The sequence below is a fragment of the Mobula birostris genome, chromosome 6 (assembly GCF_030028105.1).
Source record: "Mobula birostris isolate sMobBir1 chromosome 6, sMobBir1.hap1, whole genome shotgun sequence".
NCBI classification, from domain to species: domain Eukaryota; kingdom Metazoa; phylum Chordata; class Chondrichthyes; order Myliobatiformes; family Myliobatidae; genus Mobula; species Mobula birostris.
Genome location: NC_092375.1, coordinates 157859831 through 157887766, shown reverse-complemented (window position 1 = coordinate 157887766; position 27936 = coordinate 157859831). Strand labels below are relative to the sequence as shown.

Below are 27936 nucleotides of genomic sequence, written 5' to 3'. Positions count from 1 at the left end.
AACAGTGGTGCACCACGTGGGTGTGTGCTTAGCCCACTGCAGTACTGTCTCTACACCCATGTTTGTGTGGCTAGACGTAGCTCAAATGCCATCTATAAATTTGCTGATAATACAGTAATTGTTGGCAGAATTACAGATGGCGATGGGAGGGTGTACAAGAGCAAGATATGCCAGCTAGTTGAGTAGTTTTGTTGCAACAACCTTGCTGTCAACATCAGTAAGACCAAAGAGTTGATTGTAGACTTCAGAGAGAGGGCAAGACAAGGGAACACACATCAATCCACATAGAGGGATCAGAAGTGGAGAGCGTGAGCAATTTCAAGTTCCTGGGTGTCATTATCTCTGTGGACCTAATCTAGTCCTGACATATCTATGCACTATAAAGAAGACAGTGGCTATTGGTTTACGTCACCTAAAACACTCAAACATCTATAGATGCACCATGAAGAGCATAGTGACTTGTAAAATTAGTCAGCTCCATCATGGGTACTAGCCTCCATAGTATCCAAGGCATCTTCAAGGAGCACTACCTCAGGAAGGCAGCATCCATCATTAAGGATCCCCATCACCCAGGGCATGCCCTCTTCTCATTGTTACCATCGGGAAGGAGAATAGAGCAGTCAGTAGACGAGGTGATTAAATACATGGGCCGAGGAAGCAGTTACAATATTTTTGGACTAGTGAGGTGCTCTGTTTTGTGTGTTTGCATTACATCTTCAAAAAAGGGTACAGACAGTCCTCGGGTTATTCATCTTGAAAGTGTTTGAAAACCAAGCCACCCACTAGTCAGGAATGGAGAAAAACAATGTGTGGGAGAGAATGACAGAAACAGCTGTTGCAGCAGAGGGAGCAAGTATGCAGAGGGCTCACTGATTCCATAAGATCTGCCCAGTTTGACCCAGCCTCCAATTGTCGCAGCTCACAGAGAAGGCACATGGAAATTGTGGGTTTCCTCCCAGCGGCAAATGCCCACAGCAGCCGGTAAACACATTCCTCTGGCCTCTGAAACACTCACTCACATGTATGTTCTGTCCATAATTCAGGCATTCAAAATCTGTAATTTAAAAAAATCTTTGCTGAAAATTGTTGTTTTTCTATATTAGTTATTTTAATACAGTAAATGTGGTAGAGAATGATTACCTGTATCATACCAGATGAGAATTAAATAAATGTTACCTAATGATTCAAAGGTCAATGTTATGTTTACATGCATAAAAATGGTCTTTTTTTAAAATAATTACAATGATCTCTTTCAGTTTCTTGGCAATGCTGAAGTCGAACAACCAAAGGGTACTGAAAGTGCAAAGGATGCTGTTCGCAAACTCAAGGTACAAGTTAACTTGATTTACTACTCCTGTAAATCTTGCCTGATATATTTCTCACTGAGGCTAAAGTTAACCTCTTCCTTGGCCCACTGATGCCCCTAACTGGTTACTGGATGTGTGTGCATTTAAAATCAATCAGAAAAATAGCTTCTTAACTGTCGGAGTTCGAATGCGTTAAGGTGCTTAATTTATGCAATTTTTCGGGAAGAAATATGGTGTTAGGCTTTGATTGCAATTAATTAGTGAAGCAACAATTTTCACACAATTTATCTGTTCATTAACTTTCACTTCATACACCAAAGTCTCATCTCCTTCATCCAAATGAATAAATGCATTTATTCCTCAAAGATGTATTTGTTTTTCTTCTCTTTTGTAGGGATCTGAAGGTCATAAAGTGAATCCAGTAATTTGCAAGGATATAGGTCAGAAGCACAAAAGTTTAGAGAGAAATCCTGAATCCCCAAACTGGACTTAATATACTGACATTGACTGTTTTCAAAGGTTTAATTTTTCCCTGTCAAATAGAACATAGAACTCTTATAGCACAAGAACAGTCCCTTTGGCCTGTGATGTTGTACTGGAATAATTCAACAAATGTCACTTAATCCCTTCTACCTGCACATGGCCCATAATCCTCCGGTCTCTGGCATATTCATGTGCTTATCTAAGAGCCACTTACATAACTCTAATAAATTCTGCCACCATTCCTGGCAATGTATTCCAGGTACTGACCACTCTCTACTTTGTAAACCTTGCCCCACATATCTCCTTTGAACTTTCCCCTCCTTACTTTAAATATATGCCCTCTAGTCATTTTGATCTTGAAAGAGTGATACTGGCTGTCCACTCCATTTAGATTTTAGATTATGAGGACATGCAGTCCTCTTTTATTGTCATTTAGTAATGCATGCATTAAGAAATGACACAATGTTCCTCCAGTGTGATATCACAGAAACACAAGACAGACCAAGACTGAAAAACTGACAAAAAACACATAATTATATAGTTAAAACAGTGCAAGCAATACCGTAATTTGGTAAAGAACAGACCATGGGCATGGTAAAAAAAAAGTCTCAACGTCTCTCGAAAGTCCCATCATCTCACGCAGACGGAAGAAGGAAGAAAACTCTCCCTGCCATAAGCTTTCAGCGCCGCAAACTTGCCGATGCAGCATCCTGGAAGCACCCAACCACAGTCCGACTCTGAGTCCGTCTGAAAACTTCGAGCCTCTGACCAGCCCTCCGACACTGAGCACCGAGCACCATCTCTGCCAAGCGCTTTGACCCCAACCCCGGCCGCCAGCAACAGGCAAAGCCGAGGATTTGGGGCCTTCCCCTCCGGAGATTCTGGATCGCACAGTAGCAGCGGCAGCAAACCGGGCATTTCAGACGTTTCTGCAGATGTTCCTCTGTGCTTCTCACACCTGTCTCCATCAAATCAGAATTGTGCACTGCATCCTACTTACAAATACGATATCGTTCACTGGAGAGGCCGCGCGTGCTGCGTCGCGCCACCATCTTCTCCTCCCTCCATTTACATAGAAACATAGAAATCTACAGCACATTACAGGCCCTTCAGCCCACAATGTTGTGCCAACTATGTAACCTACTCTAGCAGCTGCCAAGAATTTCCCTACCACATAGCCCTCTATTTCTCTGAGCTCTATGTACCTATCTAAAAGTCTCTACTGTATCTGTCTCTACCACCTTTGCTTGCAGTTCATTCCATGCACCCACCCCTCTCTGTGTGAAAAACTTACCTCTGACATCCCCCTTGTACCTACTTCCAAGCACCTTAAAATTACACCTCTCATAATATTATAGACTTCTGTCGAGTCTCCCTTCAGCTTCCACCACTCCAGAGAAAACAACTCTAGTTTGTCCGGCATTTCCTTATGATACCTGCCTTCTGATTCTTGCAGCACCTTTTCTGCACTCCCTCTGTGGCCTCCACATCTCTTCTATAATAGGGCAATCAACACTGAATACAAGACTTCAGATGCAGCCTAGCCAGAGTTTCCTGATTAATGCAGTAGTCCTAATTTTAATGGCAACAGCAGCAGATTATTCCTTACACCAGTGCGCTGAGGTAAAAGCAGAAAATGCTGAGCACACTCACTAGGTCAGGTAGCATCTCTGGAAAATAAATAGTTAACAATTCGGGTCAAGCACCCTTTTTCAGAAGCAGAAATGTCAGCTTTGTTTCACTTTCCATGGATGCTTTCTAACCTATTGAGTGTTTAAAGAATTTTCTTTTGTTTTTCTTTCATATTTCCCAAATCTGCAGGTTTTATAGTTTGCCGTCAGAACACACTTGTGCTGGTTATTATGAAGCCAAGTGAGGAACTCCACCTTGTTCTGATTTCTCAGTGTTTAGGCTAGTGAGTTCCATCCAGTGTCCTCCATCACATTAGACTGAGATAAATATCCCATTGATTTCAATGGGAGTTATTGGGTGGCAGACATTAGTCAAAGGGAGACTCTGTTTAAATTAACATTTTAATTATTTATAGGCTTTAGGTGGTTTCAAATAAAAATGAAAAATAGTTGAAATTCAGTATGGTCTTGAGAGATCCCTGAATGTCAAAGATGTTCAAAAGCTAATAAAATTCCCCCATTGTTTTATAGCTGTCAAAGCTGGAGGCAGACCTTTAACTGTCAAAGTTTGAAGGGGTTGGGTGTCCTGAGTTTGTAGGAAGCCCTTCCTTCCATCTCTCAGCTTGTGCTACTAGAGATCAGTGTGCTGTAGCCAGTAAGGATGTACTCCTCCCTGCACATGTGCCTAAGGAGACCTGGGGCCACCAGTTACATATAATGCACTCAAAGTTGTAAGATTCAGCTCATTGCTCATTAGATCGATGTGTCATTGGATAGAGTTATGGTTTTCATTGTGCCTCTGTGAAACTTCATTACCCATCAAGGCTGTCTGTGTTTCATGACAGCCCAAAGTGACAGAATTTACAAACTTATTCTTAAGAAATTGTGTTTTTAAGGTAATATTTTATCTTTCACTCACATAGTATGGAATGATGGTGCATTGTAGAAATTATAAAATGACCAAATAATTGCTAGGAGTTAATAAAAAGGACATAAAATATATTATTTTCATTGAATAATGTTTGTCATGAGGCTTTTGCATGTTATTGATAGGTACTGAAATGTTTATAATAGTCTGTTCATCATTTATATCACCTGCATTTTCTCGATTGTCAGACATGAAGTATTTGGTGGTTGTTTGGCAGCTGGTTTATGATGAGAACATGAACTATAGATCAACCCAGAGAGATAAAAAAAAAAGGAAAACCCTTGAAACTCAGCATGTCACTGTCAAAAAGGTGCTCTCCTTCTGAAAGCTCATGAAATAAAATGTGTGAGATATTATCAGATGAGAGATGGAAAGTGGAAACTTAAATGGCCACATGAGAGTTTGGGGGGGGGGGGGGTGGAGATCTCCTGTATCAGAAAACATGGAATATAGAGCATTACAACACAGTACAGGCCCTTTGGCCCACGATGTTGTACCAACCATTTAACCTACACTAACATTAATCTAACCCCTCCCTCCTACATATTTTTCTATTATCCCTGTGCCTATCTAAGATTTTCTTCATTGCCGCAAACATATCCGCCTCTACCACCACTCCTGGCAGGGAGTTTCATGCACCCAACGCTCTGTGTTTAAAAAAACACCTCTGGTATCCTCCTATACTCAACCACCTTAAAATTGTGCTCCTTTGTGTAGCCGTTTCCACCTGGGTAAACATCTCTGGCTATCTACCCTCTTCCTCTTATCTTTTACACCTCTAGTAAGTCACCACTCATCCTTCTTTGCTTCAAAGAGAAAAGCTCAAGCTTGCTCAACCTGTCCTCATAAGAGATGCTCCCTGGTCCAGGCAGCATCCTGGTAAACCTGCTTTCCACCCACTCCAAGGCTTCCGCATCCTTCTTATAATGAGATGCCTAGAGCTAAGTACAAAATGCGGCAAGAGTGGTGTAACCCTTACTAATGAAGGCCAGCACATCTGTGGACATGGAACCCAAGATCCCTCTGTTCCTCCACGGTCATGAATCCTGCTGCTAAACCTGTAATCTAACTTCAAATCTGACCTTCCAGAATTATCATCAACTAATTTTGTGCAGTAAATTCTCAGTTAACTTGAGGATTATTTTTATTAGGAACTTTATTTAATATATGCATTCCAGAATCAAGAAGAGAAGAATCGAAGTTCTAAATTTTTTTTGGATTTCCAATGCAATCTAACGTATTGCCACTTCTCACTGGCAACAGTTGCCTGTTTTTCTCCTAAATATTATTAAATGTCTTGTTCTCATTTCAGTTAGTGTAAGGAGTGAATTACTGACAGGTCAGAGCACCACTTAATAATAATGTTAAATCCTGCAAAAATAAAATTAATACTATATTGTTTTCACTGTTCATTGAGGCTATCACTTATGTGGTCATGCTGTATTTGAGAATTAGTTGAAGAAATTACCTTAAAAACTATTAAATAATCACAGATTAAATAGTTTAATTTAGGTTGCAGGTAGCTTAATGGGATCAACTACATGGGACCATATCTGCCTTCGTATGAAAAAGAAAAAGTTTAGTCATAAGATCATAAGACATAGGAGCAGAATTAGGCCATTCAACCCATCGAATCTACTCTGCCATTTCATCCAACAGAGGAACCATCCTCTCCACATCTATCTTATCGATTCCTTTCGACACTGAGTATGTTTCAATGAGATTCCCACGCATTCTTCTAAGTTCCAGTGAGGACAGGCTCAAAGCTGCCAAACGCTCCTCATATGTTAACCTCTTCATTTCCAGAATAGTTCTCGTGAATTTCCTCTGGACTTTCTCCAATGACAACACATCCTTTCTGAGATATGGGGCCCAAAAGTGTTGACAATACTGTCTAAGTGTGACCTGACTAGTGTCATAGAAAGCTTCAGCATTGTCTCCTTGCTTTTATATTCTGCTTCCCTTCAAATAAATGCCAACATTCCATTTGCCTTCTTTGACATAGAGGACCTGTAAATTAACCCTCTGGAAGTCCTACACAAGGACTCCTAAGTCCCTTTGCCCTTCTGATGTTTGAACCTTCTCCCCATTTAGATAATAGTTTGCACTATTGTTCTTTTTTACCAAAATGCATTATCATACATTTCCTAGCACTGTATCCCATCTTCAACTTTTATGGCCATTCTTCCATATTTGTCTTAAGTCCCGCTGCAATCACATTGCTTCCTCAGCACTACCTACCCCTCCTCCTATTTTTGTATCATTAACAAAATTTGTCACAAGCCATTAATTCCACTATCTAAGTCATTGACAAACATTATGAAAAGTAGTGGTCAAAATACTGACCCCTGAGGAACACCACCAGTCATTGGCAGCCAACCAGGAAAGTCCCCCTTTATTCTCATTCACTGTCTCCTGCCTGTCAGCCATTCCTCTATCCAGGCCTATATATTTCCTGTAACACCAGAGGATTTTATCTCATTACGCAGTTTCATGTGAGGCACCTTATCAACTGCGTTCTGAAAATCTTAGTAAATGACATTCACTGCCTCTCCTTTGTCCACCCTGCTTGTTACTTCCTTGAAGAACTCTAACAGATTTGTTAGGTAAGATTTCCCTTTACAAAAACCATGTTGACTCTGTCTTATTTTATCATTTGTCTCCATGTACCCCAAAACCTCAGCCTTAATAATGGACTCCAACACTTTTCCAACCACTGAGGTTAGGGTAACTGGCTTATAAGTTCCTCTCTTTTGTCTTCCTCCCTTCTTAAAGAGGGGAGTGACATTTATAATTTTCCGATCCTCTAGGACCATGCTAGAATCAATTGAATCTTAAAAGATCATGACCAGTGCATCTGGTTTCTCTTCAGCAACCTCTTTCAGGACTCTGGGATGTAGTCTATGTGGTCAAGGTGACTTATCCACCTTCAGACCTTTGAGTTTGCCTAGCACTTTCTCCTTTGTAATAGTAATGGCACTCATTCCTGCTCCCTGACACTCACAGAATTCTGGCATACAGCTTGTGTCTTCCATAGTAAAGGCTGACGTAAAGTACTTACTAAATTCCTCTGCCATTTCTTTGTCCCCCATTACTACCTCACCAGCATTATTTTCCAATGGTCCAAAATCAACTCTCGTCTTTCTTTTATTCTTCATATAACTGAAAAAACTTCTGGTATTTTGCTTTATGTTATGCTCTAGTTTGCCCTCATATTTCATTTTCTCCCTTAATAGCTTTTTTAGTTGCATCTTGTTTGATTTTAAAAGCTTCCCAATCATTCAACTTCCCACACACTTTTGCTACCTTATGTGCCCTTTCCTTGGCTTTTATGTAGTCCTTAAATTCCTTTGTCAGCTACGATTACCTAGACCTGCAGTTTGAGAACTACTTCAGTGGGACATATCTATCCTGCACCTTGTGAACGATTTCCAGAAACTTCAGCCACCCCTATTCTGCCATCATCCTTTCCAGTATCCCCCTCTAATCGAACTGGGCGTGCTCCTCTCTCATGCCTCCAATTCCCTTTATTCCATTGCAGTACTGATACATCTGATTTATGCTTCTCCTTCTCAAAGTTGCAGTATGAATTCAATCACTGCCTCCTAAGGGTTCCTTTACCTTAAGCTGACTAATAAAATCTGGGCAAGTCTCACGCAGTATTTCATGCATGTCTGCTCTCACCCCATCCACCCACCACCCTACCAGGGATAGGGCTCCTCTTCTCCTCACCTACCCCTCCACGTCCGGCAAATAATTCTCCAGAACTTCTACCATCTCCAATGGGATACCACCACCAAGCACATCTTTCCCTCACCCCACCTCTTTCTGCTTTCCGCAGGAACTCCCATGTCCATTCATCCCCACTGATCTCCCTCCTAATACTTATCCTTGCAAGCAGAACAGGTGCTACATCTGCCCCTTCACCTCCTCCCTCACTACCATTCAGGACACAAACAGTCCTTCCAGGTGAGGCAACGCTTCAGCTGAGAGACTGTTGGGGTCATATACTATGTTTGGTGCTCCCGGTGTGGCCTCCTGTTCATCGGTGAGACCAGACGTAGATTGGGAGACCGCATCGCCGAGCATCTATGCTCCATCTGCCAGAAGAAGCGGGATCTCTCATTTTAAATCCACCTCCCATTCCCAATCTGATATGTCAGTCCATAGCCTCCTCTACTATTGTAATGGGGCCACACTCAGGTTGGAGGAACAGCACCTTATATTCTGTCTGGGTAGCCTCCAATCTGATGGCATGAACATCAATTTCTCAAACTTCCAACTCCTCCCCCCCCTTCACCATTCCCCATCCCCTTTTCCCCCTTTTACCTCTTTCATCTTAATCTCCTTACCTGTCCATCACCTCCCTCTGCTGCTGCTCCCCCTTTTCTTTCTTCCATGGCCTTCTGACCTCTCCTATTTGATTTCCCCCTTCTCCAGCCCTGTATCTCTTTCACCAATCAACTTCCCAGCTCTTTACTTCACGCCTCCCCATCCCAGTTTCACCTATCACTTTGTGTTTCTCCCTCCCCCTCACCCCACCTTTTAAATCTACTCCTCACCTCTTCTTCTCCATTCATGCTGAAGTGACTCAGCCCAAGACGTTGACGGTTCTCCTTTCCATAGATGCTGCCTGTCTGACCTACTGAGTTCCTCCAGCAATTTGTGGGTGTTAGCAACAGCATAGTTTTGTTAAGGGAATGGTTGATGAAGTCCATACATGTGATGTGATCTATGTAAACATTTGCAAAACCATTAATATGGATCCAAATGACAAGCTGAACAAAAAAACGTAAAAGCTTAATGGAATCTGAGACTGACAAGCTCAAACAGTCCAAACCAAGAATAGCAGCAACCTGCTGGAGAAATGTAGCGGGCCAGCCAGCATCTGTAAAGGGAAATTGGTGGTCCACATTTTGGGTTGAGATTCTTCATATGGATATTTCCATCCACAGATGCTGCCTGACCTGCTGAGTTTCTTCAGCAGTTTGGTTTTTACACCAAGTTCCAACTTGTACAGTCTCTTGTGTCCTCATTGTTCAGTGGCTGGAAATAATGCGCAGTGGTTGCTGGTTGTTTTTGTGATTGGAAAGTTTTTTGCTTGTACACACTCATATGGTTCCTTAGTTGCAACGTTGAATTTTTTGATGTATTTTAATCATTAAACTTTGAGTTTGAGGTGACACAAAAATTGGTGTTGTGGTTAACGTTGAAGGGGAATGATTCAGGAAGTTATAGATGGTCTGATCTCTGCAGCGGGTAAATGGCAAGTGGAATAGATTCTAGGGAATTGTGAGGTAATGCATTTGTTGAGTAACAATACAACAGAATATATAATAAATGAAAATATATTAAATAGAGTGGAAGAACAATGGTACCTTGGGGTATACAGATAAATAAGGTCATTAGGAAAGCCTAAAGTGATGGTTTCCTTTATTAGCTGAGACATTTAATATAAGAGAAAGGAAACTATGGTTGAGCTAATTGGACTACATGTAGTATGCATGCACAACCAAACAGCAAATGACAATAATGAAAGAGTATTCCAGAGAAGGTGCAGAGAGCATTTTCAAAAGTAGTAAGTACTAGAAGATTGTAGCTGTGAGGAAAGACTGGATGAGAAGAGGCTGAAGAATAAAATAATTATGGTATAGACATTACATGGGGATTAAAAAGAATAAATTAAAAAATGGCCATTTCCTTTAGCAGAAGGTTCAGAAATAGAGAAGGATAGAGAGAAGATGAGGAAAAGTGGAGGGCGGTCAGTATCTGGAATTTGCTACATGAAAGGCAGCAGAAGCAGAAACTCCTGTCGTACTTCAGAAGGGCGTCTAAAACCATAAATTTGGTGCTGTGATGTATGCAAGTGCACTGAGCTCAGTATGTCACCGTAAGTGCTGAAAGTTACAACTGTGAAGGAAATCTCACAACATTTGTGTTTTGTTTGAGTGTTGATCTTGTAAGACCAGCCCATATGGGGGTTTTGGATTATTTAACTCTTAGGTTTACTTAGAACCCACATTGATGTTAAACTAATATGAAGCATGTTGGCCATCAATAGGGCAAAAGGTTGTTTGACTTACTGAAATAATTAGCTTAGAGGGATTGGTTGCCCTCTGTTACGGAGCAAAGAATTACTCACACATGCCCATTCTCAGATAAAACAGAAACACATTTATTTGATTAATCTTATACTTAAAGGAAAGCATTCATTTAAAAAGGCAAAGTTTGATCAAGGGCAGTCACTGTGAATTTGTCCAGGACTGGAGTAATTTTATGAGGAGCTAAGAAGGAGAGTGACAGGTGTAGCTTGTTGATATGATGTACGTGGATATAGCAGGGCTTTTAACATGGCAGGCTAGTCAAAAATATAAACACCTATGTGATCCAAGGCAGACCGGCATGTTCAATCTCAAATTTGTTCAGTGGCAGGGAACGAAATTAGCAGTGGCTGAATATTTTTGTGACGAGAATGTGTTGTTTCTAATGGACTCAAAACTCACTCACTTCTGCTTCGTTATTTAGTATTAAGCACTGGAAACATGACAAAGAAATTTGTGACTGACAGTGAGGAGTAAAAATATATAGTCTGCTCTGTTGAGTGAAGTCTGTACATTCTGCCAAACTGTACGACACTCAGTATTGCTATTCATGTTTAGAAATTATATAATTTCAGCTCTCTTTCAGGAGGTCCTGGGGTGACATGACACTCATCATATGTACATGAAGTCCTCAATGTTAGGAGACTCGTGGAATTATTATTTCTTTGTTCCAGCCTATTGTCTGTAATTCAGCTCATATAGAGGTCTGTGGGATGCAGCTTCATAGACTTAGTGAAAGCCACTACATCAATTCCCACCTATGTTGACTTAAGCAATCCCTTGAGATCAAGGATGACTTCCACTCCATTTTTCTGGGTGCTGAGGCGACTAATGAAGCCAATACATGAACTGCAGACTTTCACTGACAGGGTAAGAGATCCCGTTTGACTGGTCAATGGTTTACTCCCTCCATCACCTAAACAGAATGTTGTATTTCTTCAAAGAGACACTGAGGCATATTCATGAATCTTTTCCTCTCTCCACTGCTGGTCTTTTCCTAAGACAGAGTTCAGAACAAGGTATCAGTTACAATATTCTCATCTAATATCTGTAATGTGATCATCTGCCCAACTCAGCATGATTCGGATCTATATATTGGTGACGTTGGCATGGAAGGGAAGACTGAGTTTGCTTATCAATCCAGTGAATTGAGAGATTTACAGAAACAGGATTGGAGGTATTTTTCAAGTGCATTTTAGATAACTCCCATAGGTTGTCCAGTTCACCAAAACATTTAGAGAAATGGGCATCACTGCTGCTTAATAAACCGTCAGTTCTGCGCAAGGCTTTTATCTTCAGATCCCTCTCCTCACTTGACCAAAGGCTGGGCTGACATTTCAAAGGTGGTGATAAATTTCATCATTGATGTTTGTCTCTACTGAGATGGCAGGTTGGTAGAGGGCCTTTGTCTTGCTGAAGTATGGTGCAAGACCACTGTCTCATTTGCTTCAGTGAAGGCGTTGTTGATTACTTTTAGCTCTGCCTCTGAGTATGGGCAAATGTAAGGGTTTAACTATTCAAACACCGATGGATTTGCCTCTTTGCTGCGTGATTAGTACTCATTGACTTTGCTGCCAAAATTGGACACTGGAAAAAAAAAAACAAGCAGAAAGTTATTTTGTTGAGCTGTGTGAAATCTTGGCTGTTAGTTGACCAGCTAAATTACTTCATATCTACACAAGAATTGCAAAATCATTGTTAGCAAAACACCCTGAATTTAATAGTTTTAAGTGCTGATGGAGCCAAATCATGTTTAAGATGGCAACAGCTTACTGTTAGATCAAAAGGCAAGAGATTCCACTTAAAACATTATTTGTAATATCTTTTACCCTAACTACAATCTATTCCAGCTGCTACCATCTGGGAAACAGTACTGCAGCATAAAGGCCAGGAGCAACAGGCTCCGGGACAGTTTCTTCCATCAGGCCATCAGACTGATTACCTCACGCTGATTTGAGTGTATTTCTATGTTACGTTGACTCTTCTATTTATTTTACATTACTATAATTGCATGTTGCACATTTAGACGAAAATCTAATGTAAAGATTTTTGCTCCTCATGTATGTGAAGGATGTGAGAAATAAAGTCAGTTCAATCCAGTTCTTTTCTGAAGTAAATTGTGGTGAATTATCGATGCAGACAATGAGGAGGGGAGGCTGGTTTAAGGGATGAGCCATGCTAGGGCACAGCGCGGTGCAATATTTGCGAGCCGGAATCACAGAGTTTATATCACTGCTGGAGATAGAGTGGGTGGCTTGATGAGCTGAGATTGAAGCTTGGGTCTACTCTGGCTGCTCTGGGAGGGAATCTGGGACTCAGTCTGGTTCAGGATCCTGTTGGCTTGCTTCTATTGTCTGCATGATTTGTGTGTTTTTTCTCTCTCTGCACATTGGTTTTTGTTCTTTCTTTATTTTTAAATTGGGTTATCCAGGCTTCTTGCTTTGTGGCTGCCTGTAAGCAAACAGATTTCAAGGTGTGTAATTTATACATTCTTTGATAATACATGTACTTTGAATCTTTGAATAAATCACTCAGCAGAAAACAATAGTAGCTGGGATTGAATTAGGAGATAAATGACCTCTTTTTAAGCAAATCAATATTCCCTCTCTTAACTAAAGCACCAAGAGTAATACTCTTAATGAAAGGCTGTTGTATCTTTCCTTTGTCTCTGAAGTCCTGGTGAAATTCTGAGCTAGATAATTCTGCTATTATTCAGATCTACAGGACAACTGATGTATTAACCAACTAATATGCCACGGAAATGTAATGCGGTAATTAAAAATACAACAAATTGTTTACAGGTATCCTAAGCTATATTGGAAAACCTTTTGTCAGATTAAAGTGGTACATGGGGTTTTTATTTTGCTGTTATAGTCTTTCTGATTTGTGTTTTAATATATATTTTAGTAAAATAGTAGTTTAAATTCAAAGTAAATTTATTATCCAACTTTGATGTCTGCCACTATATACTACCATGAGGTTCATTTTTCTTGTGGGCATTCACAGTAAAAACAAAGTAACAATAGAATCAATGGTAAACCACAAACAAAAAAAGATGGACAAGCAACCAATCTGTAAAAGACAAACTGTGTAAATAACAAAAAATTAGTAATAAATGATATTGTGAACAGGAGTTAAGGAGTCTCTGAAAGTGAATACATAGGTTGTGGATTCAGTTCAGAGTTGAGGTAATTGAAGTTATCTACGTTGGTCCAGGAGCCAGTACTGTCAGCATATCGTTTCTTTTTTTTGTAAGCTGTATGATTTGAATATGTGTGAATATATTCTATGTAGCTTGTCACGTAGAAATGAGAACACAGAAACTTGTGCATGTTTTAGAAAGTTCAAAATCAGATTTAATATCACTGGCATATGTCGTGAAATTTGATAACTTAGTGGCAGCAGTACACTGGAATACATGATAATACGGGAAAAAATAACTAAATCAATTACAGTAAGTTATATGTGCATTTTAAGTAATTAAATTAAAAATAGTGCAAAGACAGAAATAATAAAAGTGAGGTGGTTTCATGGGTTTAATGTCCATTTAGGAATCGGATGGCAAGGGGAAGAAGCTGTTCGAGAATCGCTGAGTGTGTGCATTTCTGCTTCTGTACTTCCTACCTGATGGTAACAATAAGATGAGGGCATATCCTGGGTGTTGGAGGTCCTTAATGAGACACCTCTCCTTGAAGATATCTTGGGTACTATGGAGGCTAATACCCAAGATGGAGCTGATAATTTTACAACTTTGTGTAGGTTCTCTCAATCATGTACAGTTGTTCCACTCCACACTCCTACACCCCCATACCAGACAGTGATGCAGCCTATCAGAAAGCTCTCCACGGTACATCTGTAGAAGGTTTCAAGTGTCTTAGATGACAAACCGAATCTCCTCAAAATCCTAGTGAAATACAGCTGCTGTCATGCCTTCTTTGTAGCTGCATCGATATGTTAGAAACAGGTTAGATCCTCAGAGATCTTGACACCCAGGAACTTGAAATTGCTCACTCTCTCCACTTCTGATCCCTCTATGAGGATTGGTTTGTGATCCCTCGTCCTACCCTTTCTGAATTCCACAATCAGCTCCTTGGTCTTACAGAGTTGAATGCAAGGTTGTTGCTGTGCCTCCACTCAAGTAGCTGGTACATGTCGCTGCTGCACGCCCTCTCATCTCCATCTGAGATCCTGCCAACAACGGTTGTATCATCGTCAAGTTTATAGATGGCATTTGAGCTTTGCCTAGCCACACAGCTATGGGTATAGAGAGAGTAGAGCAGTGGGCTAAGCACACATCCCTGAGGTGCGCCAAGCACACATCCCTGAGGTGCGCCAGTGTTGATCATCGGTGAGGAGGAGTTATTAATACCAAACAGCACAGACTGTGGTCTGCCAGTTAGGAAGTTGAGGATCCAATTGCAGAGGGAGGTGTAGAGGCCCAAGTTCCATAGCTTATCGATCAAGATTGTGTATATTTTATTATTAGCGAACTAACTATTCCCAAGGCACCAGCTATACCTGTCGTAGATACAAAGCCAGTTAATTAATGTGATTGGACAAGGAGGAGTTTATGCTTATTATGTATTTCAGCAGGATCTATATTGCTTCACATTAATGTGTGTGCTTTTAAACCTGAGCAATATGAAGACATGGAGGCACATGAAGAGCTGCCAGAAGATATTCAGTGTTACTAAATACAGTGTTAGTGGGCACATGCATCAGACCTTTATAATCCCAGATTTATATAACACTGCTTTTCCATTTTTGAAAAGAAGACATTTTTTTATTATTTGGAAGTTGACCCTGTTACAGGTTCCTTGAGTTGACTTTCATCTTTTCAAAGGAACCCATATCATTGATGTTGTATCCCTTTGTTGACTTGATGAAGGTGTATTTTAAAAATTAGTTTATTGCATTTTGTTTTGTTTCTTCGACATTCTCCTCTGGAATAAGTTTATGATTTCTTTCTGCAGCACGCTTCAATAATCACACATCGTCCCATTTTGAATTGTTAGCATTCCCACTTGAATTCTTATGCTGCTGATTTATAGTTTGACTCATAATTCTGTTACTCTTAGTTACCCCTCTCCAGATTTAACTGAACTGAGCTCTTATTAGATTAGTCTTCTACAGCAGGATTATAACTTTTTATGGAATGTTTCATTCTGTAGTTTAGTAGAATTTTTATATGTCTTATTGTTCAAATTCAGTATCCTTGCAATAATTGTTCCTTCAGAGGTGCTTTGAAAAACCTGCCATTTGCTGATGGACAATATGGTCAAATGACCATGTGCTTAATATTATCTTGTTTCATGCAATGTACAAATCGACATTAAATGAACTGTTATCTGAAAGTAGATCTGTGACGCATGAACACGGGATTCAGTTCTTCAGTGTAAACTTTATTGTAGCATAGGACCAAAAATCCTTCATCTCAGTCCATTTTGAGTGCCTGCCTCCAAGTGCTAAGAAATTATCAATCAATTTCTCACGATAATTGTGTTTTTTAAAATTAATTTCAATGTTATATGTGTATGTCTTTGCAACCTTGATGATTAGTGCACTTATATCAGCTATCAGCTGTTCAGATTTTCTGTAATCACACCGTTTAATCAAGGCAATTATCTGCACTCATGAAAACAAATTATTCAATGTGAAAGTGTCTGAATATTTGTCTTCTCAGTATACTTGATACAAGAAGACTATGCCATACTTAAGGATGAAAGTTCTGTAATACTCCCATGCTCCGTAGCTTTATCAATTTCTTCTGAGCTTTATATCATGTTTTTGTAGCTGTCTAAGCACTTCTGGAAAAAGTTGAAAATCATTTGGTGTTTGTGGATATATTAGTTCATTATCTTGATTGCATAGGCAGTATGTATCTGTGTGTTACATCCGTGACATATTCCTATCCTGCTTTGGAATTCTTCCTGTTATTGCTCTGAGATCATAAAGTCCATTCATATGTATACCCTTCCATTAGCAAAATTCTCTAACATTCATTGATGTCATCTCCAACCATGTTGCTCTTTTGGAAAAGCAAGCCCAAATATGAGACTTTATAATTTGAATATTCTTGCTTATTAAGCCACAAATAAACATATCTCATGATACATAATGTGAGAGGTCCTGAGATTATTGTGCCATGAGGTTCTTCAACAATAACAACTTATTGCTTGACATCTCTTTTCAACTATCATCTTGGTAAATCTTGGCAAATTTTGATGGTTTGAGATTAAAATGATCTTGTGACTTTTCTGCTACTTCATCAAAAATATCTTTGGCTTTCCCTGATTGCTGTTACTGTGCATTCATCGCAACTCACTTTAGTTAAGATACTGGTTTTTGTGCATTCAAGTATTGCACCATTTGTGGAAAGATATTCTCACCATTGATGTATTGAAAAGCAAAACATTTCCAAGCATCCAGTCATACTGTATATCCCTAGCCCTCAAATGGAACTCGCTTGGGATTGTCCTGTTCTTGTTCTTTGCAGTGCCAAAGTTTCTATTTGAGGATTATTATTCAGTCTGGCATCTTCCTTCTTTCTTTCTAGTCCTGACGAAGGGTCTCGGCCTGAAACATCGTCTGTTTATTCATTTCCATAGATGCTGCCTGACCTGCTGAGTTCCTCCAGCACTTCGTGTGTGTTGCTTTATTTATGTTGCTAGTTATTTTACATTTTTGATTATGTTGTATATTATTACTCCAGAATGCAACTTGCTGGACGTCAAATAGTCGAAGCAAGTGATCACGGATTTCCAGAATGTCCCAGTGATCATTTTCCTCACACTTTAGAAGTTTCCAAGGCCTTTTTTGACCTTTCATCCTTATCACTGGTTTGCAACATAAGTTCATTGTACATGGCTTCCTTACTTTCAATCCAAAGATAGAGTGTATAGAGCAACAAAATAAGATGGTGAAAGTGACTAGAAAAACATGTGAGTATAGTATTTTTGTTTTTAGCTACAATACACGTTTTATGTATTTTTTCATATGGTTAATGAATGTGCTGATTATGATAAATTGCTATTTCAATAGCTGCATTCTTTTTAACAAAGGAATTTCTCTGTAAAGTATCCAGTCATTTTTGAAATGCTCAGCTTGCTTAGGGCACTTTGGTCACCATTAATGGTGCCCTTGATTTCAAGAAAAAGAGAAGGAAGTGCCAAGTTTAATTGTGCTAAATGCAGTTATAATTGGATGGAGTCAGAGATTTGACAAAAACAAATGCCTCTGTTTTAGAGTTCATGAAGATTGTCCTTTCTTGTAGTATGTGATGGATTCTGTTCTACTATACTATTGAAAGGATACTGCAAGAATGGCCAAGTCCAAATTGTATCTATAATGTACTTAGGACGTGAGGGTTGAAACATTCAGACTTTGGATAGAACAACAGAACTCTTGTTTTATGTGGAAATTACTGATATAAAGCAGTTTGAAGTCGGAACAGAAGATATAATTAAGCAAGTTTTGAAGCCATTTTGCATTTAAGCTTTGTTTGACGGACTTTAAGAGCTGTTCATTAAATGTTGCATTAAATTATGTTAATTTTTTTGGAGCCATTTGAAGTTTTTAGAAACAAAAATTCAATATTTTGCAGATTTAATGCGCTCTTATTTAATACAGTTTCTATTCCAGGATATAATTAGGAATATTTTTATATTTTCATTTTGATATAAATTCTTTTCTCATCTATTAGTGCAGAAAAACAAAACCTGGAAATTGTCTTATTTTATTTTTAGTTTGCAAGACATATAAAAAAGTCAGAAGGTCAGAAGACTCCAAAAGTTGAACTACAAATCTCCATCTATGGTGTCAAAATTTTAGACTCCAAAACAAAAGTAAGTAATTCTGTCATTCTTAGCAATTAATAATTATTTAAATAATTTTCTGGAGGATCAACCCTGTATTTCATAGCATATAAACATTTTTCATCAGAATCTGCACCTTACTTCTGAAAAAAATCAGAACTAAAAGACATGAATTATTGTAAGCAAGCAAGATGTATTCATGCTTGATCTTACTTTTTAAGAAAATAGCTATTGGATAGATAAGCATGATTTATATACCACAATGATCACCATAACCATTGCGCATTTTCAAAAGTTTCCATTAGATTGGAAATGAGCAAATATAATTTCTAAAAGTGAGTCAGGAAATAGGAAATGACAGGCTAGTTAGCATAATATATGTTGTAAGGAAAATGTTGGAAATTGTTTATAAAGACATTAAAGTAGGATATTTGTGATTACCTCGGGGGGAGGGGGGGAATTCAAGGTAATCTTAGATGGCACAGAACCCTCATTTCGGCCTTATTTGGGTCAAACTTATACTCTCTTAGGCCATGCACACTTTAACCTGCATTAACCAAAAGTTAATTGCTTCCATTAGCTTTAAATAATGGACCTGAACTTAACTGAATTATTGCTCGGCTAAGGAATCCATCTTCTTCCAAGTCGATTCTTCACTTAATATTCTTAGTAATTGCTCCCATCACTCACTCCAGAGTCGTATTATTTTCTTTTCTTTAATTCCTCCCTGGTGAATTTGTTAAGAAAAAATCTATCTCACCGGTTATCCCCACCCTGCTTCCACAACATCTCACAGTCCATCACCACACTCCCCCTCGAAGGTAGTACCTACCAAGATCTCCACCATCGATGCCCTCTTCACACAGCTAACATAGGACTGGGGGATGGTAGCCTGAAATCCCACACAAACAGATTCAGGAACAGCTACTTTCCTACAGCCATCATGTTCTTAAAACAAACTGTGCAACCCTAGTTCTATATCAGCAATGGAACATTATAGACCATCTCTTGCACAACTGTAGACTTGTTTCTCATTGTTTTTTTTTGCACTGATATCTTGTTTTGGCTTGTCCTGATGCATATTCCCTCTTCACCAAATAACTGCTGCCTGTCCTACCCATCTTTACCAATAAAACTATCTCCTCTTTCCTGCCTCACTGCCACTCTCCACATTAGCTGATTAAAGTATGCAAAATGTGGAGAGGCATAGCAGGGAAGTTACTCAAGGTGTTTTCCCCAGGGTAGAAATGTCAAATTCTACCGAGTACAGGTTTAATTTGAAATGAGGAAGGTAGTTTTCATACAAAGTGTTAGATGTCTGAAATATGTTGCTAGGGAAGGTGCTAGCAGCAGATACAATAGCAACATTGAAAACAGCCTGTGCTGCTCATAATTTTCTTTATTTCTGTCGGATTTCTCATTCGTTTTCAAATCTCCAGAGAGAAAAAAATCTAAGTTCATTCAATCTTACCTTCTGGCCAAAACACTTCAATAGGTACACTTAATGTCAGAGAAATGTATACAATATACATCCTGAAATTCTAGGCAACATTCAGGTGAATCTCTTCTGCACCCTCTCCAAAGCCGTTACATCCTCCTCATAATGTGGTAACAAAATCTACACACAATATTCCAAATGTGGTCTACACGGCTACACATAACGTGCTAACTTTTATATTCAAGTTCCCAGCTGATGAAGGCAGAAATGCCCTTTGCTGTCTTAGCCATCATATCCAATTGTGTTGTCACTTTCAGGAAGTTATGGAGATGACCCCAAGATCTCTATCTCTAATCAAAGCCCTTAACATCAATGTAGACAACATCCACTGCCCTACCTTCTTAAACTTCTTCTTCTACAAAAACCTCAATGAAATTTCTGAGAAGTTCAAATTTTGTTGACATTCAACTATGCATGAATTCTCATGAATGCAGCCAAATGAGACAGCGTTACTCCAGGGCCAAGGCACACGACACAATACCAACAGTCACACACAGCACAAAGCACATATAAAATAGCAAGCACATGTAAGGTGTCAGTAAAATACAGTCACACAAAAATATAGAGTCCAAGACCCTGAGTCGATGAATGTTGCAAAAATCTGCATCGAACACAATACGACTTGTCTTCTGCCGAGCGAACGCCAGGGGCAGCACCGGCTCCAGCTTGTATACCATGCTATACTGCCTCCATTGGAGCCTACTGACTGTAACGCCTCTCTCCTGGATGGCTGTAAACAGGCAACATCATGGCGTGAGGTGTAGTCCTCGCTATGACCAAGCCACGAAACTCACCTCTCAGCCAATTAATCAGTGAATCGGACTTGCAGCATTCCACATTGATAATGTACAACAGGGTCTTGCAATCACAAGAAAAGCGACTAGGACAATGACTCACTGTCAGGCAGCACAGCACCTACGCACACCGACTCCCCCATCGCCTCTGGTGCAGGCAGCAGCACAGTCCGCACCAAGTCCAGCTCCTCCAGTTTCTCTGTCAATGAGCAACTCACTGATCGGGCACACCTGCAGTACTTTACTTTTCCAATGTGCAGCAGGATCTTGCGATTGTAAAAGATAAGTTTAAAAAGGATGATTATACATCTTTGGTTGACCCAATAGTAGCCACTGTGATCGAATACGGCACCATCTTACGTGAAGTTACCGGAACAGCTGTGCTAACTATACATAATAAGTTCATGCTTTTCCACATGCAAATGATTCCTTTCCCCTAATAAGCTTCTCCAATAATTTCCCTACCTTTGGTGCAAGGCTCACCAACTTATAAAATTCCTGGTACGTCCCTGTTTTCCTGTTAAACAAAGGAACAAGATTGGTTATATTCCAGTTCACTGGCACCTCACCTGTGGCTAGGAGGGATACAAGAGTACATCAAAGTATTATGTCCTGATAAACAAAAAAAAAAATCATAAAATGACATTTTCCCAAGCAAGTGGAAGAGAAATTGTAGGCATATGAGACTGGTTTCTTGAGAGTGTTACGTACCCCGTAACTGGGTTGCCAAACCAGCAGAAATGGACAACTTAGTTGGAGTCTGAATTACTGGAACTAAGAAAGTTTTTATTAAAGAAATAAATAACACAGTACTCTAATAGTAAGGATATAAATGCAACAGGTTAACAATGATAAAACACGCATGTACACAGAACTAAGATAATAGGAATCAGTCAAGCTCTGTTGCAGTCTAGGGGTAAATGATCAGTCTCAAGTGACGCAGAGTTCAGTTCAGCTGAATACAGTTCGCAGTAATCGCTGTTGTGCCGTTGGGGGGAGAGAGAGAGAGAGAGAGCGAACGAATGATGATATTCAAATCGGATTCAAACAGACCGTTGATATTCCTCGCAGTTAGCTTTCGGGCGAGCCCTTTGTAATGTCTTCTGAGGTCACGACTGTGACCCCTCCGTTCCAGATACGATCATTCTTCTGCGGTGAACCCGGCACCAAAGCAAGGGCGGACACACACACCAGGTTCCCGCCGATCGTACCTTCTCACCCTGTGCGTCTATGGTCGGTCTCGCGACCAGACCTCCAAAAACTCCTACCAACTTGTTGGGGGGCACACCGCACTTCCAGGGTCTCGTTACCTCGTGGTGTCATGGTGTGTCTCTTGCCTTAGTGACCTGTTCCTTTTATCCCCCTGCTGGGGTGTCGCCTGTCGGTCAAACTTCAAACAGTTCAGGTTCAAAGCAACCGGTCTGACAATACTCGGAACTGTGTCTCTTTTCGTTAATCTCTGTCGTCTTCCATTAACATTTCTGAATGTTTCCCCATTGTCTCTCTTATCTCGCTCATCGGCATCGATCTTCTGATAACTTGGCCGTTTGTCACACCCCTATCCTTCAAAGGATTTTTACCGGGGTAAAAATTACAGGCATGAATACACTATTAGATACACACAAATATACATGTTCATCAGCTATTTGGCTAATACAGAGAACTTTAAGTTGTCAACACCTTGACAGACAGTCAGCAATCCCATTTTCCGTTCCTTTTATATGTGTTATTTTAATAATCCTCTAAGACCAGGCTCCAACTTAGCAAACCTCATAGTGGCCAAAAACACTAATGGGTTGTGATCAGTGTAACTTCTCAGTGGTTTCCGTCCTGGACACAGATAGCAAGGGTCATCCCACACCAACTTAGCATTCTTTGGCAAGGGCTTAGTAAGAGGGTGGGTAATATCCGCAAAGTTTTTTTTTTGCAAAACTTCCGATAGTACCCCACCATCTCCAAGAACCTTCTCAGGGCTCTCTTGTCTGTCGGGGTGGGGACTTCAGAGATAGCCGCACCTTAGCTTGCATCGGAGCCAGCTGCCCCTGTCCTACCACAAATCCTATAAAAGTGACCTTCGCGTGGCCAAATTCACTTTTTGCGAGGTTCACTGTCAGGCTGGCTTCAAACAGCTGTTTAAACAGTGCCACACTGTGCTCCTCCCACGTGTCACTCCAGACCACTACATCGCCAATATACGCTGTGTGTTCTTTAGCCCTTTTGTCACTGAATTAATCATCCTATAGGGGTGTTGGTCACTAGGCTGACCTGATGTGACAACAACACCATGTCCCGGCTCTTTGCATCACCTCGGGAAATCCGGACAAACGTGTGCGTGCCGTTGAATTAGCTCTCTTAGCGGGTTGCTTTGTTCGGGGATTAAAGGAGAGACCTTATCAGCAAAGCTGGCCAAAACAATAGAGTTCTCCCATCTGGTCGGCACCATACTTATCTTTTCAAAATGGGTTTTGCCCTTATCAGGTGGCACACTAGCCTCATTAATTTTCGTGATAACACCGACTAGGTCGGTTCGCCTATCGTGGCAAGCTGTTAGCATATCAATAGGCTGTGTCGGCTCACGTCTACAATAGTCAATAGCATCCTTCCTCCTGTGCTGCCAGTAAAACTCTTTCATGATTCCGTCGACTGTTTTCCTCCCCCCAAAATGTCCACCAAGGGGTATCTTGTGGGCCAGGTTAAGAATCTCATCCCCATAAATTTTTGGCACCACCCCCCATTCCTCATCTGCGGGCACGGTACTTGGTCTCCATTTCTTCCTTAGTACTCCCTCCTCCACACAATAGCCCACTGGCTCCCTTTTTAATTCTGCTTCGGAGAGAGCTGTCTCCATCAAAACCATCAGCTCCTCGTCTCGCTCCTGTGCCTGTACAAATTCCTTCCTTGCTAATGATAAATCTACCTTAATTTCCATTTCACTACGCTGCTCCTCACTTTCTAACCCCTTCTGATACAAGGCTGGTAAAAACGTCTCAGCCAAATCTATATTTACTTCGGCAGCCTTTCTAGACATCCGCCGAGTCACTGCGCAAACGGGATAAACCTGTGAGTCCATGGGCGGGGCCTCAATCCTGGCAGGTTGGCTTGTCAATCTTACTGCTGGGTACACCTCTCCGCAGGCGAGGTCATTACCGAGTAAGACCTCCACATCTTTCACTGGTAGTTTGGGCCTCACCCCGATCATGACCGGTCCAGAGACCAAGTCGCTTTTTAGGTGTATCTGGTGCAAAGATACTGCTTCAGTCCCTTTCCCAATGCCTATTATGACCCTGACCTCCCCAGTCTCGGTCTCTGAACTAAAGTCTAAAACACTCCTTAAGATTAGTGACTGACAAGCTCCTGTGTCTCTCCAGATCCGTACTGGAACTGGGTTTAACCCCTCCTTCACTGACACCAATCCGGCCGAGATAAACCTCACGCGCCCTTCCTGAACTTTATCAGACCTCTTCTCCCCCAGCGGTTTGTTTACCAGCTCAATACAGCCAGGCGGAACCGCCGTTTTTCCTTTCCCCGTCTCCTTCTTTGGGGCAAAGCACCTGGACGCAAAGTGTCTGGCTTTCCCACAATTATAGCATACGATCCCAGGAGACTTCCTACCAAATTGCTCCCAGTCTACCTTATCCTTCTCACTAGTCCCCGGCTTACTTTCAGACTTTTCTGGCGGACTCTCCCCGCCCTCTTGACTACCCTTCTGGTAGCCTTTACTCGGGGTAAACTTCGTTTTATGTGTCAATGCGTACTCATCCGCTAACTTAGCAGTTGCGGCTAAAGTGTCTGCCTCTTTCTCATCTAGGTAGGGTCTCATACCTTCAGGGACACAACCTTTAAACTGCTGAATCAGGATTAGCTGTAGCAGTCTGTCATAATCCCCATTGACCCCTTTCAAGGTGCACCAACGCTCACAATATGTTTGCATCTCACAGGCAAACTCTAAATACGTGTGGCCCTATGGCTTCCTCGCATTCCGGAACCTCTGCCAGTATGCCTCCGGCACCAACTCATAAATCCTGAGGATGGCCTCTTTCACCACCTCATACCTCTGGGCATCTTCTGCGGACAAGGCCGAGTAAGCTTGTTGGGCTTTTCCTTTAAGTACACTCTGAAGCAAAACAGCCCACTTATTCCTTGGCCAGTCCTGACTTGTAGCAAATTTTTCAAAATGGAGAAAGTACCGATCAACATCGGTCTCGTCAAATGGGGGAACCAGCCTAACCTTCTGGGTCGCCCTGAACCCTCCACCTTGGTTCGGCATGGGCCCCTGCACTGCCGTCATCTTTAACTTCTCCAGCTCAAATTCCCTTTCCCTCTGTTTCTCCAACTGCCTCTCTTCTCGCTCCAACTGTTTCTCTTCGTGTTCTAGCTGCCTTACCCGGAACTCGTGCTCGAGTCTCAATTTTTCAATCTGCATCTGCACTGCGTCTCCACCAGGTTTTCCAATAGTTATCACCTCCAGCTCCCCTTGGGGAAACACACCTTTAGACACATAATGCTCTATGATAGCTCTGTGCATCTCCGCTCTCCTCATTGTCGACTTCCCCTTAAAAAGATTCAACCGTTTGGCCACAGCTGCCAATTCTGATTTCCTGGCGTCCTCTAATGCCTCCAAGGTCGGCGCCTTTAGAAATTCCTCAATCTCCATGTCTGCTGTTTTCCTTTTCTTTCTTTCGGGAATTTTAACCCAATCAATTTACCCAGTCCCAAATTTAGCGTTCAAAATCGCGGACGAGAACCCCACTTATGTTACTTACCCCGTAACTGGGTTGCCAAACCAGCAGAAATGGACACTTAGTTGGAGTCTGGATTACTGGAACTAAGAAAGTTTTTATTAAAGAAATAAATAACGCAGTACTCTAATAGTAAAGATATAAATGCAACAGGTTAGCAATGATAAAACATGCATGTACACAGAACTAGGATAATAGGAATCAATCAAGCTCTATCGCAGTCTAGGGGTAAATGATCAGTCTCAAGTGACGCAGAGTTCAGTTCAGCTGACTACAGTTCACAGTAATCGCTGTTGTGCCGTTGGGGGGGAGAGAGAGAGAGAGCGAATGATGATATTCAAATCGGATTCAAACAGACTTTTGATATTCCTCGCAGTTAGCTTTCGGGTGAGCCCTTTGTAATGTCTTCTGAGGTCACCGACTGTGACCCCTCCGTTCCGGATACAATCGTTCGTCTGCGGTGAACCCAGCACCAAGGCAAGGGCGGACACACACACCAGGTTCCCGCCGATCGTACCTTCTCACCCTGTGCGTCTATAGTCGGTCCCGCGAACAGACCTCCAAAAACTCCCACCAACTTGTGGTGGGGGCACTCCGCACTTCCAGGGTCTCGTTACCTCGTGATCTCGTGGTGTGTCGTGGTGTGTCTCTTGCCTTAGCGAACCTGTTCCTTTTATCCCCCTGCTGGGGTGTCGCCTGTCCGTCAAACTTCAAACAGTTCAGGTTCAAAGCAACCGGTCTGACAATACTCGAAACTGTGTCTCTTTTCGTTAATCTCTCTCATCTCCCATTAACATTTCTGAATGTTTCCCCATTGTCTCTCTTATCTCTCTCATCAGCATCAATCTTCTGATAATTTGGTCGTTTGTCACAAGAGGGATAATACGTTGCAGCAAGTGGCAGGGATGAAAATTTGCATGTTGATTTTCCTAATTAGATGACTTTCAGTTGATGAAAATTTTCTAGAATTTTCTAAATTTCTAAGTAAAATGTAGCATTAAGAAAACTATCACTCTATTCCAAAAGTTTATTATCATTAGTAATTTATCATAGAGTTCTTTATTGGGGAAACTGAGACAGAGATTGGTCGAAGATTATGCAGGAAGATATTGCTATCATCTTTGTAGCTTAAAGTAAGTCATATTAGAATAAATTAGTCATATTAATTAATTAAGTTTTCTTAATTGTAAATGGTCACTCCTTAAGAGATCAGTAACGCTCAACTGTTTAGTAAGTACTGCACAGAAATCTTCTGTGACTTGATTACTTTTCACCTGATTACAATTATGAATAATGAAAATACTTAACTTTGTTTGCCTTGCAGGAAATTCTGCATAATTGTCAATTGCACCGAATATCTTTCTGCGCAGATGACAAAACTGACAAGAAGATATTTACTTTTATTTGCAAGGATGCTGAGTCAAATAAACACTTGTGCTACGTGTTTGACAGTGAAAAGTGTGTAAGTCTACAAATGAGATGTTAGGCTATGCTATTGAAGAAATTCTGTGGGAAACATAATGTAAATAATTTCAGAATCAGGTATTGCTAACATATGATGTAAAATTTGTTCTTTCGTGCCAAAAGTGCATTGCAAAGACATAGAAGTCTATAATAAATAGTGCAGTTTAAAAATGATGTTCATGGGTTCATGAATCATTCAGAAATTAGATATTGGAGGGGAAGAAGCTGTGTGAAGTATCAGACTTCAAGTTGCTCTACCTCATCTTTGATGGTAGTAATGAGAAGAGGGCATATGCCAGATGATGAATGGCCTTAATAATGAATGCCACCTACTTGAGGAACTGCCCCTTCAAGGTATAGTTGACATATTTATTTATTTAATTTACTGGCATGTAGCATGGAATAGGCCCTCCTGGCTCTTCTTGCCATGCCTCCCAGTAACCCCTGATTTAACATAGCCTAATCACGGGACAATTTACAGTAACCTATTAACCTACCAACCAGTACGTCTTTGGATTGTGGGAGGAAACCAGAGCACCCAGAGGAAACACACGCGGTCAAAGGAAGAACACACAGACTCCTTACAGGCAGCTGTGGGAATTGAACCCACGTCGCTGGAACTATAAACCACTGTGCTAGCCACTACACTACTGTGCCATCCTTGGGTTGGGGGTGTAGTGATGTTGGGTCTGTGATGGAGCTCCACTTGTAAAGCAATTTGTAAGAACGTTTGGTGTAATACTAAATTTTCTTAAATCCCTAAAAAACATGGAGCTGCTAGCATACCTTCCTCATTACATCAATATCTTAGGCCCATTTGTTCAGTTGGGCTTAGTTCAATTCATAGATGTGAATTAGGATTGTCTGTATATTGGAATAATCAGTAGGTAGAGGTTGATTTGTAACACAGTTTCTCCTTCAAGATCCTTTACATGCTACAATAAGAAATAGCCCCATCTCTGAAAATGTATCTGAGACCATCCAAACTGAATTTAGCTGAGATTTTTTTTTGCCATAGCACCCTTTAAAATATACCATGACCACATTTGCCTTAATGCAATGTGTCAGGACTTCTGCATTAGGTGCATTGTGAGCTTAATCTATTTTCCCCCATGCAGATGAAAGTTAATCAATAAAAATTGCCTTTTTTTCTTGAGCGTCTATAAATTTTGCTTAG

At 40.8% G+C, this 27936-nt stretch overlaps 1 protein-coding gene across 11 annotated transcripts in view; it reads left to right on the top strand.

Annotated features, from left to right (window-relative positions):
• Positions 1-27936, top strand: part of gulp1a (GULP PTB domain containing engulfment adaptor 1a) — a 411215-nt gene that overhangs the window by 292143 nt on the left and 91136 nt on the right. For all 11 annotated transcript variants that reach the window (XR_011886433.1, XM_072261710.1, XM_072261714.1 and 8 more), the window contains 3 exons: positions 1257-1328; positions 18196-18294; positions 26620-26757. Coding sequence is in view for 10 of the 11 variants with exons in the window: in XM_072261710.1 (XP_072117811.1) it covers positions 1257-1328; positions 18196-18294; positions 26620-26757 (309 nt within the window). In the remaining variant the exon portion in view is untranslated. The remainder of the gene's footprint in view (positions 1-1256; positions 1329-18195; positions 18295-26619; positions 26758-27936) is intronic.